Genomic DNA, 18,294 nt, shown 5'->3' with positions numbered 1-18,294 from the left:
TCAGGCCCGTGAACTGGATCATATCCTAATTAGAGGCCCGTGAACTGAATCTTATCCTAATTAGTATTAAAGTCAGGCCCGGAAACTGGATCACATTTTAATTCGTGTTAGAATCAGGCCCGTGAACAGAGTACATCATCATATATAGGAAAACGAAAGTAGAATGTATGACGTATGCAATTTGTGTGTGTTTGAGTGCACAGAGTTTCCGGTCGGATCAGTTCACGGGCTTATAGCCTTTCCCAATTCAGTGAGGAAGAAATGTCACTACCATATTTCGAATTTCCTCTAGACTATATCAAATTAGATACCGCACTGCTATCAGTCACAGATTGACACTGGTAGGGGAATGGGGACCTGGTCTGCGAGGATGATGGAAAAGATTCTGATGAAAATAAAGATTCACTCATCATTCAGAAATGTATAAACATTGTATTATTGTATACCACTGCACCGGTACGTTGTGAGTACGTTAATAATGGGAGTTATCTTTCCTTGGATATCTAAATCAATCAAATACTATATGAACACGGGCAATTATCGTCCATGTTTGACCTCAGTATAATTTATTCATGCATAAAATGTATTAATATGTCACTCTTTGTTGCGTATTTCACCGTTAAGTAAATGTTTACATATACTCGCTCTGCTTAATCGCTTCAATCTCAAAGGGATTTTCTGGAATATGCCTAATCACGTAAGATACGCTAAATATAACTATTTTAGATCCGAACGATCAACTTCGCATCATTCGTAGGCTCTAGGTTTATCCATACTAGCCCGTAAAAAATAGGGTGGAACCTCGTCCCACTTTTCCTGTAGAAATAAAAATGGAACATGACGCGCCACCTAGCGAGCGTGGTTGTTGCTACTACATGGGGTACCTGTAAAATGCAAAACGCAACAGAATGTAGAACCGAATTGTGTAATCATGATAAAAAATGGTATATCGGGTCCCTGTGAAAGTTACCACATGTAAATGAAATTCTTTTCCCTGTTACATTTTAAGCGGTTCATCGGTTAGGTCTGATCAAGTGAAAAGCAGGAAGACGTTCCACCTTTTATTTTATCCGACTAGCTGCTGAGGTGCAATAATGTTAGAAAAAATTAAATAGTATACCATATGAATGCAATCCGGTAAGATATATATACATGTACATGTATTCTTAAAAATTATTATTGATATGCCGTAAGTCTAAAAATAACTGTGTTTGGCGTGTTGCTAAACGGGGAATTGAAAACGGAAAATTATTTTATGCAGTAATATCAGGTCAGCATTTTGTAAAATCAAAAGGCTTAGGATCAAGGGAAGCAGACATTACAAAGAGAACGGGAAGACATACTCAAAATCCACCGTTTGATTAAAAAATGCACAATATTCACATGTATACATAGATTGGTCTTTAGAGCAAAAAATACTGATTTATGCCCAAAGGCGGATCCAACGCCGGCGACACCACCCCTCGTTTAGTGTCCCGTGAAGATCCAGTTTAGAATAAATCCTCAGTACCCCTTGCTTGTCGTAAGAGGCGGTCCTTCAGATGAGACTGCAAAAACAGAGGTCCCGTGTCACAGCAGGTGTGGCACAATAAAGATCCCTCCCTGCTCAAAGGCCGTAAGCGTCGATCTTCAGCCTAAATTTTGCAGCCCATTGCCAGCAATGGTCACCATTAGTGAAATATTCTCGAGCGGGACGTTAAACAATATTCAATCAATTAAACCTCCACCTGCAAGACTGACCCTCCGTTCGGAAATTTCTGGATCCGAAACAAATTGCACATCGTATTTATAATTTATTCAACTTCGGATATGTACTTTGTGCTTACCCCCCCCCCCCCCCCCCCTTTCCACTTTGTATAAGTCAACCCGAAAGCCTACATCAAAGGGGAGGCGAATTACATTTTATGTGGTAACTTTCACAGAGGCCTGAAACACCATTTTTAATTATTATAATTAAGAGTTTGATTATACAATCGTTTCGTTTCGCACTTTACAGGTACTCAACTAAATGTGCGTTCTTCAAATACTTCGTGCGAATTTTTGGCACAGCTAGTCTCCGTGAGGTTTCAAATCTTAGTGGTCGAGATAGGGGTCAACGAGTTCTTGTAGATATTCGGAAACACATCCCGTCAGCATGCAGAAGGTAAACACCAAGATTTTGTATCGTGGACGATGCTGCACTGGAAACCAATGTAGCTGCGCCAAGACTGGGGAGATATGATCCCGTGTCGTCGTCCTCGACAAAAGCCTGGCTGCGGTGTTCTGTACCTTCTGTAACCGGTCCAAGGTAGCCTTGTTGATTCCAAATAGAAGAGAATTGGCATTATCAAGTTTTGATGGAAGGAGTGCATTGACAAGTCTTTTTCAAAGGCGGCTATAAAAAGGCCTGGTACACTTGTACAATGCATGGAGACTGATCACTGTGGGGTTCGGACCTATAAGCAGAGCAATCTATACACTTCAATGTCAGTGGGACGAAACGGACACTAAAGTATCACACACAAAGCACGTCCAAAAAGTGTCAATAGCACATCTTCTGTACAAAACCCATGGGGTTAACAGGACTATTCTCAAGGTATTTAACAAAATTCGCAATGATGAATAAGCGAATACAAGCAACTTCCAGAAGTTATGTTTAAACATTATACTTCCCCTCTCCTTCTATGGAATTTCATTATTTTTGTTTTTATAAACTAATACCATAACATGAAATTGCGCATTTCATGACAAGAGCACACTCCCTTCAGCTAAGAAAAGTTGGAAATTAGAAAATAGTTTTGCTTTCCTCTCCATCATACAGCTCTGGTGGATTACACTTCCGTCAGTTTCATTCAGGCTCTCATTTCCCATTATTAATGGAAGGGAGCGGGGTTGGACGTTTATTATAAAAAGGTTGTCATTCAGGCTCTCATTTCCCATTATTAATGGAAGGGAGCGGGGTTGGACGTTTATTATAAAAAGGTTGTCATTCAGGCTCTCATTTCCCATTATTAATGGAGGGGAGCAGGGCTGGACGTTTATTATAAAAAGGTTGACAAATCCATTTGTAATCTTTGACAAACCATATAGGTAGTCATTCTTTCCTCTGACCTTTGACTAAAGAAAAAGGACAAATGACCAGTCTATAATAATTTATTCAGTCCCTCATCATCATTTTCTGTCTCTTAAGTTTCTTCTGTGAAACCTTTTTCTTGACTGGTTCATCATCTGTTGCACCTGGGCGTGGCACGGCTTGTTCACGCTCGGCCAGGATCAACTCAATGTGGCAGGGACTGCTCATGTAAGCTATAAATATACACAACAGGAGAATATGATTTATCATAAAGAACACATCTTCTGGCATCACTCCACCCCCATAAAATGCATGTACTACAGAACAATAATGGATTCATTACTTGCAGCATTTTCAGATAAAACACATTCACACGATTACTGGGTTTTTTATAATAATTATGACAATATGAAATGTTGAGTAGTGAGTACTGACGGTTAATGCGACCATGAGCACGATACGTTCTTCTCCTCATCTTGGGTGCAGCGTTCACCATGATGTGTTCAATAACTAAGTGATCAGTATCCAATCCCTGAGAAGACAACGAAGAAAAAAAATTAATATAAATTAAATTGTATCAGAATTTCACATTTCTATGGTAGAATAAAAATCAGCACGCATCAGATAAATGTACATCAGGAATCAGAATTACGTCCCATTAATTATCATCATCTGAATGCCAATCACTGTAACCTGTACACTGTAACCAATCTTTGTACGCTAACATTATGATAGTGAATCAGTGGACAAGCTATGCTGTAAGAAATGAAAGAAAGCAAAAGTGAGCAAGCTCACATACCCCACACTCCAAACTTGCTTGACAATGTCTCATATAATGAAGGGTAATGCTGTGCATTACTGCAAGAACAGGACAGACGGGTTCAAAATTCCAAGTTCAAAAGGGGCATAACTCTCGGAAAAAATATTGAATCAAAATTTCCTGGGAATATGCACATATATGCTATTTCCTTATTAACTACAAAGTTTCATGAAATTCTGCTGAGCGGTCTCAGACGAGTTGCGCTGACAAAAAAGGGACTGACAGACGGGTCAAAACACAATTACAAATGTCTGAATTGAAACAAAAATTGGTATTAGGTATTTCAAATATTGATTTTACAGTTATATATTGATTACACAAGAATTGCTAAGGTTTTGTACATAATGTTTGAACCAAACTGCTTTAATTTATGCATACTGATGTTTGAACCAAATTGAAACAAAAATGGCCCATAATGAAACAAACACCCTGCACATTATTACTACAGAGTTATGTATTGTTTCACAAGGCCAGATTACACAAGATTGCATAAATGTTCAAGAACAGTTCATTGAAAGCAATATTGCTAGACATCTAAGCAACATCTTGTTCAATTTCTTACACCTTTGATCACATTTCATACACAGTCTGGAAAATATCTAGGTAGTCAAAGTGTGAATATTAACCATCATCTGTACCTGACAAACATCAGATCATACTCAGTACATCATTTATTTCAGAATTACGTCCCTGAGATATAAATCATCATCTGTGTGCCAACTGTGTTGAATTCAATTATAATTCTACTTAAGGTATTCCATGTATAATGAAAGGATAATGAACAATTTTGAAGGATTTAGATCAACATAAATGTTTATTGTTAAATAATGATGAAAGTGAAGCAGATGAAATTTACATGACTGGTAAATAATTAGAAGCTGACCTTTTTGCACTTAAGACTTTTTGGCAGAGTTGTCTGCCCTTTGTAAAAATAAGAAAAATCTAATTTTCTAAAAATGTGTGTGGTCAATGATTAATTTTATTTCATATTTTCATTAAGAGAAGGTGTATGTAACTTTCTACCAAAAGATTTGTATGAAAATATAATTTCTTCTTAAAATATTGTAATAAAACATGCTTTTCCCATATACCTCAATGTTAAATTCTAGGTGAAATAAATCAAGCAGTGAACAAAATTTTGAAAATTCCTATGGTGGATTATTTTTATTTGATGAACCCTTCAAAATGATACCATGATTACAAAAATTCACCATCCATTTATTAGATATGAAATATGGTCATTATACATTGAATACCTTAATATGATCATCGAAATTTCCATTTCTGTTGGTCAGAAAATGAAATTAATTAGTAATTATAAGTGTTTGCATTCTCACTGTTGAATAAAATAATGTAATTCATGTTAATTAATTATCATTTGCAAGAAAGACTACAAAAATTTTCTTGATATAAATGTAATTGTGCAACTGAGATTCTTTTGCAGTAAGACCCCCCCCCCCCCCCCCCCCCCCCCAATATTCCCAGAATCGCTATCCTTTGTTGTGAGACCGTGTAGTAATCTAACAAACATTAAAAATCAAAACTGTAATGATCAGTAAATACAATAAGTTACATGTAGATTTTAATGGCGAATACTTAGCAATGAATACCACTTTACCAATTTCAGTTAAGATAAAAGGAAGACAACTTGTGCATCAAACGATTTGACAAAACAAAGTGATCTTTCTGGGAAAAATATGTATTCGGTTTGCAGACACATTAGGGTGCAAGTTACCTAGTGAAAATTTGCAGCTTGATACCTAACCGTTAAAACAAACTGAAATGATCACCCTGCTGACAAAACACGATAAATAAATACAAACTGAACTGATCACCCTGCTGACAAAACACGTTATATAAATACAAACTGAACTGATCACCCTGCTGACAAAACACGATAAATAAATACAAACTGAACTGATCACCCTGCTGACAAAACACGATATATAAATACAAACTGAACTGATCACCCTGCTGACAAAACACGATATATAAATACAAACTGAATTGACTATGCAATTTTGAATATCAATGCAATCTATCTTTATATTACTTTCCTAAATGAAAGAACCCTTAATTTTGGGTCAGAATATGTTAAATGTAAATTATGTTCTAATTGTTTAATGAGAACAGTTTGTTGAGGGCAACATGACTACAAAAACACAACATTTCTAAGCACCAGTTTACTCAAAAATGTAGATTAAAAAGATGTAGATCACAATAACAAAAATTAACAATCATCAGTTCATGCCTGGCAAACATCAGATCATACTCAGTACATCACTTATTTCAGAATTACGTCCCTGAGATATAAATCATCATCTGTGTGCCAACTGGGTTGCTCATGTGAGCTAAAACCTAATTGGGACACTGCAAAAATCCTATGAGCAAAATCACAAATACAAACTATTCACAGAGCTTGAAGCTAACTTTTTATGTTACCAGTCCAGCCGGACTGGTGGGGTATAACTTCAACCAGTCCGCAGAAAAATTTACCAGTCCAAAAGAGTTTTCCAGAATTAAACATTTTTCGTTAATGTTATTAATTAAAATAGAATTTAACTCAATATACCTCAGACAATATTGTAACACTTAAATGTGGGATTTGTATTTACGAATCAGATTCATCTGATATATCTACAGATCAAAGCATGCCAAATGTGCATTAAATTTCATAAACTTGTATATTTTCCAAAATGATGCTTTAGAAAATTAACCAGTCCCATTGGACTGAATAAAACAAATGTCAGTCAGTCTGCCAGACTTTTAACCAGTCACAGACTGACGGACATATGTTAATTTCGAGCCCTGATTCAATGAGCGATGGAAGGAGGGGTGTCTGGGAAAACTTCTATGCAGTGACGAGCAAGATCTCAAACAAAAAAAGTTCAACAGAGCAAAAATCAAAACCGTTCTTAAATGGGTGAAATAGCGGTTGACAGCGGTAACTGACCATGAAAAACTTATTTCCACAGAGAGGCATCAGATTATAACAGCTCTTATCATTCATGTTTCCAAAAAGTGTTATTTCATCAGAGAAGAATAAACTATACAACTAATTCATGTGTAATCATTTAATTGGCTTACTCTGCATTAATATGGATTGGGAGTTCCAAATCGGTCTTGCAAAAATTAAGTAGATCTTGTGAAATGCATCAGATTGTCTGCATATATGTCTGGTGTTAAACATTTTTCTTTATGGGTTATGTTTTCAATTTTGTAAATAATTTCGAAACCTCAAGATTGTCAATCTAAGGCCTTTTTTTTTATTGAGTTGGTTTACGGATCCGCCGCACTGATTTTTTGGGATGTTGGGAAAAAAATAAAATGGTTTTTCACTCCTTTTTATATTTCTGAATATAATTTTTCCTTTCCATAAAAAAAAGAATAGATTCCACTGGACTGGATATTTGGACAGACGCCTCTGTCGAAATCTCGGGACAGTACATAATATTCATGTGTCATGTGTGGAATATCAGTCAACTTCAGCCGGTGCTAACAATTATTCTGCACCTTAGTAACAATGCTTTTTGCTTCCAATAAGTTATCTGTTTATGAAACTTCTAATTAGCATTAGTTATGCATTGCATACCATTTAGATGATGTAAATCCCAAAATAAAAACAAACACTTGTTTTCAGATGGCATCCGTCATATGACGTACGTTGGGTTGCACTAATCACCTAAACAAGTATAACCCTACCTGACCTTACCATGCATACATTTTGCTGAGGATACACTTTTAAATTCTTATTAATGAATTATAAAGAAATATTCTTCATAATTAATATGTGCAATTCTTCATATATTGAAGGAGGTTGAAAACATATTTAACATTATTGAATTCATTCATTGTATAAAAGTTGTTGACTACAAACAATAAATGGATCTGACCAATATAAAAATTCAGAATTTTTGAATAAATGTTTATAGGGTTCATGAATTTTATTTATAACTTTACTTGACTTCATAAATAAGACTTTAAAACTTAAAAGTAAATTTTTAGACAAAATATATGCTTGGTAAGGTCAGTCAGGATTTTAGTACTTCAGGTGATTAGTGTGTCCCTATACATACGTCATGGATGCCATCTTTTGAATGGAAAAACGATGTGGTTCTTTTATTTTGGGATTTACATAACTAAACGGTAAACAATGGACATTTGATAATGATAGAAAGTTAATTTAAAAAACAAATAACATTTTTGAAGGAAACAGCATTGTTGCCAAGGTGCATAATAGTTGCTATATACCAACGTCTGAAGTTGACAGTGAAGAGAATATTAAAGTTGATAATAAAACATTGACCTCATATCAAGTTCATTTTTATTACTTAACATTTTGTCATTTGAACTTTTTTTTTTTTTTTTTTACCTCCTCCGAACGGATTTTTAAATTTTGAAATCCGTAAACCAATTAAAAAAAAAAAGAAGGCCTAACTAAAATTAGATGTTAACACCTGATCGAATGTTTGCAGCACAAACATTTGACAATATCACATTAATAAGAGTATCATGCTAGTACCTATGACAATGAATAATCAAAATACTAATTTAACAAATCAAAGAATGTGCAGTCTCAGATCTGTAATTTTTGTTTGCATGTTGCACAAACCCTTCTTGAGACTGCTTACCTTATATTCTGCATTGCTTTCTGCATTCTTCAGAAGCTGCAGCAGAAATTCAGCACTCTTCTTGGGCCAACGACCTTGGGAATGCTTGAAGGCTTTAGCCTACAAAAAATCATTATGTGGAAAGAACAGTTTAACCAACAGTAAACAAAACACCTACATTTAGTGTACATATTTCTACATTTAGTGTACATATTTCTTGTAATGTAAACCACAGGCACCTGAAGTATGGATATTACTAACCCCCCCCCCCCCCTTTTTTCATAATTTTTTTTTTGGTGGCAATAATTTCTCTGAAATGTATGAATTCCCAGTCTATCTCATCCCTCTTTCGATTCATGTAATCGTTTCACGCTTTTTGTAAGCTTTAAAGATTGGCCTTCTACCGGTATAATAAAATACACAAGGTAAGAAACAAAAATTTGTAAACAAACAGGGGGTCCCCGTTTCCGGACACATTTTCCAAGTAATTACAGCGTTACCTAAGGAATTTTGACGAGCGGCAGGTCGGGGAGATGTCATACTACAAGTCTCTTCAACTCAAAACCCATCTCATCTCTTTTATTTGACACAATCTTGCGTGCATTGATCGGACAGGGCTTCATCTCTTCCACTGGCAGCCAAAAAGGAGGTCACAGAGTACGAATTTGTTGTACGCGCCGTGTGATTGGTTCGCAAAGACATTGCTTAGTCTCGGGATCATCCGAAGGGTCTCGGGATTATTCGCGGACCAATCACACGACACGTTATAAATTCGTACTCTGTGACCTCCTTTTTGGCTGCCAGTGGAAGAGATGAAGCCCTGTCCGATCAATGCACGCAAGATTGTGTCAAATAAAAGAGATAAGATGGGTTTTGAGTTGAAGAGACTTGTAGTATGACATCTCTCCGACCTGCCGCTCGTCAAAATTCCTTAGGTAACGCTGTAATTACTTGGAAAATGTGTCCGGAAACGGGGACCCCCTGTTTGTTTACAAATTTTTGTTTCTTACCTTGTGTATTTTATTATACCGGTAGAAGGCCAATCTTTAAAGCTTACAAAAAGCGTGAAACGATTACAGGAATCGAAAGAGGGATGAGATAGACTGGGAATTCATACATTTCAGAGAAATTATTGCCACCAAAAAAAAAAATTATGAAAAGGGGGTGGGGGGGTGGGGGGTTAGTAATATCCATACTTCAGGTGCCTGTGATGTAAACAAGCAGGAAGCCAATAATGGGCATTCAGTGAAGTCTGTGCATGTTTTCTGCACCATGTAGGACATTTGGTCCTTTGTGACAATGACTTCAGAGCACATATTACAAGTTTCATCACATCCCCTCCCATTCTAAAAAAAAAAACCACAATGTTTGTTGACAGCAAATTTAATCATGGCATATTCGAATCAATCAAATCTAATGGTTCCAATTGCATTATGCTAGGAAATGAGCCAACTCAAAGAGCTTCATTGTCTAGGACCAAATTATCCACAATTCTTGGGGATAAAATATCATCTGCTTAATGCAGGGATACCAACATTTCATTGTAAACGAGAACAAGGGATCCAGGTTAGGTCTCTAAGGGGTCTTGGTGGTTCAACTCCATCCCCAACCCCTTTAGAAATAGTAAGAATATAACCTAAACCCTAAATGCAACCAGACACTCCTAACAATAAGTTGTAGTTTTTTTCAGGACCACTGATAAATCCATATCTTAGCATCTTTGTATGTAGCTGAGCTGTAAAAGCAATGTTGTTTTATTCATCTTTAAAGAGGAGGTGTAATCTACATGTCTGACCTGTCTATCCTCCAAGTCTTTAATGAGGAGGTGTAATCTAAATGCCTATTTAGGTGGAATTTCAAAGGCCTAGGAGTAATACTTCATACCTTTAATGTCCCATCAGTCTTTCAGAATTAATGACATCTATGTTTACCCTAAACTTGTGATTTGCATGTTAGAAGACTGTACTAAAATTCAGAAGCAAGTGAAGTCCTTTATTTTAAAAAATTTAAAACGTAATCAGATTGTCAAGCAGAGGTTTTAAAAGCATTAAGTCCATTTTAATGGCATGGTGTGTAATAGTGCAAAAATACCAGTAAACAGGCAATACCGCGCACCTCTAGTAATTTAGTAATACTAAATGTAAGCAGAAGAATTACGCCAAAAGAAAGGTACCCAGGTCTGATATAATTTTAAGATAAGAACCCCGCAAGATGAAAGAACGCGTGTTCAAACCATTTGCATAATATGCACGTATACAATAAAATATGTTCAAATCAATCAGTCAAATCATAATTTTATAGTCCTGGTTTCTGTACATAATAAGGGTACCTAGGTCTGATATAATTTAATAAATTGTGTTACTGAGGTTGGAAATTTTTGGAAATGTGGTACCCACGAAATCCATGATCATTGAGTCCTGATGGAGTATAACTCAGAGAGTATGTGCCATTTCTTAACACTTACCTGAGCACAGCGACCAACTCCACCACTGAATCTGCGGAAGGGAACCACTTCCTTCTTGCCCATGACATTTTTCAAGTATTTGGTGGCTCGCTTCACATGCATACGTTTGATAGCTTGTGCAGTTTCTCTCGTGTTCTACATTAATCAAATGAGTACAATTTTACTACTGAAACACTTTCCTCATTTAATGAAGAGTTTAAGGAGGTACTCTACTTCGTCATAATGGCTGACTTCCTTTAAAAACATGGATGAAAATATAAATATCAACAATATTTCTCTAATCATTTCCATTTTCATTGCCTAGCTGAGTAGCTCAGTAGGTTAGCACGTCGACTGCAAACTTTAGATCAAAGGTTCGAGATAAACAGGGTTTTCAAATTTTTTTCATATTGCTTTCTACTAAAACTGCATTTTTTGACTAAATAAAGTTGAAAGATTCCAATTTCAAAATATTGTTATACATATCCTTCACTTTTCATCCATATCAAATTTCTCTGGTGTACCATACTTCCTAAAAACATTTTAAAGATCTGGATCAACCATCAAGATCTGAAACATACTGGAGTACATACTTATCACCTAAATTCTCATAATCAGCTGACTGCCTGTAGCCATGGTAGCAGTCTTACATACAAATAACTTACATCATCCCTACAAATGAAAATTCTGATTTTCAGGTTCACTATGAAATACTTCAGGGCTGCCACTCCCCTCAAATGTTAAATGAATATCGGACAATGACATGAAGTCATCCATTTTCTCCAATTTTATGAGCAAAATATCCCAAATGCATTCATAAATTGAAAGTGTATTTTTTGTTTTGTTGATTAATTTTATTTCGTTTATCATCCCCCTCAAGAATCTTTCACTCATATGACAGTGCGAAAGCAACATAAAATATGTACCAGTTACAGTCTGAGTGTCAATAAATATGTAAAGCTTGTGTTATGTTCTTATTTTATATCAAAAATGTTGGGCTAGCTACTTTGAGGCTCGGGCTAGTAAATTTTGACTGACCAGTAGCCCTTGGGCTGGTGAGTTTTCCAGGAAAATTTCAACCCCTGAGATGTAAAATAAAATCAATAATACACTGTAGTTAAAAATCTAGAATACCATGTGTTGTATCATTCTTTATTATTCATCAAAAATTGTATAATACTTGATTCTGAGGGTTGACTAAACAAGATAACCGCTGAACTATGCATTTTTAAAACAAAAGTGTTAGGGGCGATAATTCAAAGAATAGTCAAGCTCAACTGAAATCTAAAGTAGGAATCGCGTTGTAATCGAAAAATGTAGTCGTTAAATAAAGGTAAAGTTTCTTGGAATTGCATGAAAAGGTTGTAAAATCATAGTCGTTGGTCGCTTCAGACAGGTGAGCGTTAAATACAGGCACAATGTATAGGGTAACATCTTGGGGGAAACTTTTTATGGTCAAATACGACAGTAAGTCGCTTAATACAGTGGGTCACTATGCCAGTTTTGACTGTATACGTGTATTAGAAGACAAACCCGTTTTTCTCAACAGACATTTTTTATGAGTACTTTTTCAAAACAGCTATGGATAAATATATTCATTATTTTCTTCACTTGCAGAAGATATTTGCCTACATTCAAATATACATTGCTTTCGATTAAAATTATGTGAAATTGGTGTTACACATGTCCAAATACGTGAACAATAAAACCTGCAATGTATCATAATTCTATTAACCACTTGATATTGCAAGTAACCAGAGAGAATGAGGAATTTCTGGTCACCAAAGGGAGCAGTACTCCATGAAGAGTTTGTCATTCTAGTATCAGTATTACCACCCTGTACAGATTGTAAAATTGCAGAAATCCATTCCTCGAGCTCCATATCTCTGAGAACCAAGGAAGAGACTATCCATCTTGTTTATTAGTGTGTTCATGATTATGTCTATATACACAGGTCTTTCAGATGACTTCAAAGCGGAAGTCCTGTGTTGCGTCAGACAAAACCTCACTGCCACAACCCCGAGTGCTAAGCATAGGTCTAAATTTGTAGTACTTACAGCTCATGACATCTCATAATGAGTGAAAATTTTCCAAGGGACTTGAAAACGAACAAACAGAAATGCTTATCTGTAGTTTAGACATGTCCAAAGACAACAAAACTACAGTCTGAATTCAATCGTTATGATTGACACGGAAGTTTAAGTTAGATATCTAAAAAGATTTTTATAGCGAGTCAAATTTGCAATTAAAAAATGCAGTTTCTTACCTTGAAGTGAACACGGAGATAGGATCCCCTGGCCTTAGCCGCTACAACAGTTTAGAAAATTTGTTACATGAGGAAACATTGCAATTCTCAAATGATGGGATTGAGAAAGTTCTATATCTTACTTACATTTTGTTGGGTTATCAGGTTCTGTGGCGTATCGAACCATTTTCACACTGCAATTACAGAGAGCACGGTATTATTTTTATTATTAATTACCGAGTGTATTGTCCTACAGGTTGTTTCTATCCTACTTTCAGTGTTTGGAGAAAAATACAATGTACATAATTACACACGAGAAGACCATGAACAAGTTAACTATGGTGTATAGACAAGATATACTTCCTACTGACATAAATACGATTAAATACCACGTTAAAATTCGATCAGTGGAAAATGTATCAAATGGAAATACGACAAGAAAGAGAATGACATGTCGTTTATACTGATTGCAAGCAAGATGCAAAATGGGGGTGCAAACTTTCATAACATTTGTACGATAAATCGTTGGGCTAAACACCCATATATGTCATGCCAAATTGAATACGGCTTGTTGAATTATTATTGATTTATCTAAATTTCTATTTGCTATGCAAAATTAGAAGATAGACTCGGATTTTTTTCATATATCTTAAAATCATGTTAGTGTACCCTAAAAATGGCCGGAAAAGGAAGTATGAAGAAAAAATTTAGTCGATATGAATAGAACTCATTTTCCCGGAAAAATAAATTTCGTTCAATATATTTACTACGACAGCGTATTTCGTGCCAATTCAACCTAGCAGAAAAAATAAAAATAAATCGTTTGTACGATTTATTAAATTGTAGAAACGATTTAAAAAGTCGTTTGTATACGATTTAGGAAACTGTTTGTACGATTTAAAAAGGGACTGATTCACGATTTTATCCAAACTTTTTGTTTTTCACTTTTGATGATCAGAATCCACTGTCTAATATGTTTAAATGATTTCACACAAAGATTAAGGTTATACATCAAGAAGTCGTTTGTACGATTTGGTAAATCGTACAAACGATTTTAAAGATCGTACAAACGACTTTTTAAATCGTACAAACGGTTTCCTAAATCGTACAAACTTTTTTTCTGCTAGGTTAAATTGGCACAGATACGCAGTCGTAATTTATCTTATTTTTATGAACTTTAATTATTCTACAGGGACTGGATCGCTGGACTGCATACCCCCCCCCCCCCCTCCCTGCCAGTAATTTTTACAGATATCATTTATTTTCACTCTTGCTAAAGTATTCAAAAACTTTACTGCTACTGTCCCGTGGGGACCCGGGTAAGAGTAGGTCCTCAGTACCCCTTGCTTGTCGTAAGAGGCGGCTAACTGGGGCGGTTTTTTAGATGAGACCGCAAAAACCGAGGTTCCGTGTCACAGTAGGTGTGGCACGATAAAGATCCCTCCCTGCTCAAAGGCCTTAAGCGCCGTGCATAGGCCTATAATGGTGACGTCTGGAGAATGTGGAGCCACATTCATGTGTGGACTTGAATATTCTCGAGGGAGACGTTAAACAACATTCAATCAATTTACTGCTATACAGTTTGATAACTTACTACATGGATACACACCAAATCGGCACCTTTTCATTTTGACATAAGAAGTCAGTCAGAACGCCCCACGGCCCCCTCACATGATTCTGATTTCGACAATGCTCTAATTTCTATATTGGATTAAGTTATATTTGTCAAGATGCATATTAACACAATATGATGGAAGTAATTATGTTAAACGGCGCATTTGTCAGAGAGAGAGAGAGAGAGAGAGAGAGAGAGAGAGAGAGAGAGAGAGAGAGAGAGAGAGAGAGAGAACACATCGGTAATTATTAAAAATCCCTATTACATGTTGTACATGTATGCTTTTCATTTACTGAATATACTAATTCGCATTCAAAACAGGATTTGCCTGCAAGTACGCATTATCTAAACATAGAATTTACGAATATTTTAATGAAGAAAGATGACTAAAAGAAAAAATTTCAAAACCAGGTTTTCTCAAAAACATAATATATGGTGTTTGGTATCGTTGGAATTGGCTCAAAATGCTGAAAAACAATATAAGTATCGGGGGGGGGGGGGTATTAACATTTTTTTTTCTTTTCTTAAAATTCCACCCTTATCTTGATTATTTGGCCTGCGGCACATTTTCAAATCTCCCGCAATGCGCCCGTGGCAAGAACAAAGCTCCTAGAAGCTGTGTGTATTCGCAAATAACACACACCGTGGAACACGGAGAACACGGTGTATCTCCGTGGATTTTCCACCGTGGTCTTTCCACGGTGGGGTGTATAAAACTCGTGTCGTGTACTGTACATGTATATTTTTGGGGTGAATTATAACAATTCATTTTGTTTATATATATGTGTGTGTGTGTGTGTGTGTGTGTGTGTGTGTGTGTGTGTGTGTGTGTGTGTGTGTGTGTTTATAAACGTGTAATATCAGTTATATACATCAAGATATCGATAATGAAAAAATAAATAATGGAAATAGTAATTTCTTTTTTTAAATTCACGTTGATTTTGTTTCTCTGTTAAACATCCAACATGTGACATGCATAAATAAGTTGAATGCCAGCATAAAGAAGTTGCATGTTTAATTTCATGAATAAGTTGCATGTGGATGTCACTTGGGCGATGTTAGACTGATATAATTTTTTTTCTAATTCATATCCGATCACATTTCTCTTGTATATCAACATAATCATCTTGCATATCTCACTTTTATACTGAGAATTTGATTAAAATTAAAAAGCGGTTCTCGTGATTTCAAGTCATGCGTCTATATTGTAATAAAGAATCAAAGGATCTCCAAGCTTAGGAAGAGATATTGGGAAATTCCAAATTTCATCTATACATGTAACATCCGACTGGGGATTTCCAGAACAGAATTATGAGGGGGTGAAGCATCACGCAACCAGACCGAATCTCGCGGAGAGTAAGTAGCAGTGAAGAAACTGCGTCATAAACCATAGGCTCTTGACGTTTTCCTGTTTTCAAACAAACCAGTGAATACTACTTTTTTACCATAGATATTTAGAGTGTCGATATTCTGCGTTATAAACTCATGAATGTCAAGGATTTTGATAAGACATGAACAAACCACAGGTGCATTCCATATTTTCCCTTTTTTTAAAACCCTATGTCCATTCTTCTAAAATACAAAAAAAAATTGCTGTCCTATATCAGATGTGTAATTAAAAAGTGTGTGTCTTATCTAATAAATAAATATACATGTATATGATTAAACAACATTTTTTCTTCATTTTAAAAATCTCTGGAGTTCTTCAAAATTATCACTTAACATTTGTCGCTCCAGTTATATCAGCTGAGGGATTCAAGCTCCTGAGAAACTTTTGTTTACTTTGTCATGTTTGTTCGGTAATTTGTCTAGTGAAGTTACAAATCTCATTATTTTCATCTTATTTTTTTCTTTTTGTTAAATTGTTGTTTAAAGACCCAACTTTAACTTAACACCCCCAATTTGTTAGCCGTCTGTCAATCAAACATTTAACAATAGATCTCAGGTGGAGTTACATCTGCAGAAACTGTGGTCTAGAGCTACCCCAGAGAGGTGTTTTGATGACAATAACCTACAGGCATTCTTTAGATCTCGAGGAAGCCCTGTATTCCAGAGTTTTGATATCACTGACCTGTCCACAACTGCTATCTGCTACGTTTTGCATATTTCTTAATTACTGTTTGACTGAATTGTTGTCTCATGTACTTGCAAGTATCTTTCACATCTCAGTATTCTCTATGAAAGGTGAAGATAACGGACAGTTATCAACTCCTATAAGCTATACAAAATAGAGAGTTCGGCAAACACGGACCCGTGGATATACCAGAAATGGGATCAGGTGCCTAGGAGGAGTAAGAACCCCCTGTCGATCGGTCACACCCTCCGTGAGCCCTATATCTTGATCAGGTAAACGGAATTATCCGTAGTCAAAATCAGTGTGCTAAGAACGGCCAGCAATTGACCCAATGATAGGTTGTAATGGCAAACTATCGAAATTATTAAAGGCGTGTTTAGATTTTAGTTTTAATTTTGTTACTTTTAATTACATGTTTTAATATTAAAAAGTCCAGTATTTTATTGCAAATTGTCTCTACCGGGTAGTATATTCAACTTGGACATGAAATAAAGCATGTACACCAATCAACAGTATTATTGTTTAAAAGATAGTTGAATAAAAAGTTTGAAATACATGTACTTTATAATATTTTTTGTTCATTGATACATTTGTTAAAAAAAAAATAAATACAGCTGTCCTATCAGTGTTGAAAATAAAGAAAAGTTGGAGTCCTATCAGTATGTAAATCAAAATAAATGTGTGTCCTACTGCATTTTGCACCGGTCCCAACCCACCAATAAATATTGACCGGTCCCTTAGCAAGGTCCAATTAAAAAAATCTTGTTGGAGTAAACTCATCGATATCCTTACAATGTGAATTTTTTCATTACGTATCTTCACACTAAATGTACCTGAAGTGCAGATAGCGTGTATATATTTTATGTACACCCCACCCCTTCCCGATTTCCATGCCCATCATTTTCATAAGTCGTTCTAAATTATCAATTTCTTCTTTCTGTAAGCTTTTGAGATGACCACATGTGATATACTAAATGTATTAGGCATAAAGAGACGCATGAGGCATAGGCGGATCCAGGAATTTATGAAAGGGGTGGGGGTTAGTATTTAATCTTTTACGTACTTTTCATAATCCCCAGCCCCATCCCGTTTACACCTTTTGCTTGTGTACATAACATTTTAGGGAGATCTTGAGACAGTTTATACGTGAAAATGCTTTGTTAATATAATACTTGTTTCCCAAGCTCTAGTCAATGTTATCGCTATACTCGGATCTGATTTAAAAAAAAGAAAAAAGAAAAAGAAGCTGATATAAAGGGTACTCCCAAATGGCCCAGAGGTCTGGGGGCCGCCTAGGCCCACAGAAGCTCTGCGGTAAATGGTGCAAAATCCTGCATTCTGGGCATTTCTTGGCACTTCTATTTCACTTTTTTAAACTTGTCTACTTATTTAATCAAAACTTTTATGTTCAATATGCTTTTTAAGGATTTTTAAG

The 18,294-nt window shown here is 35.7% G+C and overlaps 1 protein-coding gene across 2 annotated transcripts; it reads right to left on the bottom strand.

Annotated features, from left to right (window-relative positions):
- Positions 1-3,116: 3,116 nt before the first annotated feature.
- Positions 3,117-13,877, bottom strand: LOC125650568 (60S ribosomal protein L17). 2 transcript variants are annotated; one of them, XM_048878966.2, is made up of 7 exons: positions 13,840-13,877; positions 13,318-13,364; positions 13,192-13,232; positions 10,947-11,081; positions 8,504-8,602; positions 3,488-3,584; positions 3,117-3,285 (listed from the first exon to the last, which is right to left on the bottom strand). In XM_048878966.2, the coding sequence occupies exons 2-7, from the start codon at positions 13,355-13,357 to the stop codon at positions 3,137-3,139; spliced, it is 561 nt and encodes a 186-aa protein (XP_048734923.1). In that variant the 5' UTR covers positions 13,358-13,364; positions 13,840-13,877; the 3' UTR covers positions 3,117-3,136. The 2 variants fall into 2 exon arrangements, with proteins under 2 accessions (XP_048734923.1, XP_056021505.1); XM_056165530.1 differs by having other exon boundaries at positions 3,117-3,584; positions 13,318-13,854.
- Positions 13,878-18,294: the final 4,417 nt, after the last annotated feature.

Source organism: Ostrea edulis, chromosome 5 (genome assembly GCF_947568905.1).
Source record: "Ostrea edulis chromosome 5, xbOstEdul1.1, whole genome shotgun sequence".
In the NCBI taxonomy this organism is placed as follows: domain Eukaryota; kingdom Metazoa; phylum Mollusca; class Bivalvia; order Ostreida; family Ostreidae; genus Ostrea; species Ostrea edulis.
This window is presented reverse-complemented; position numbering and strand designations above follow the sequence as displayed.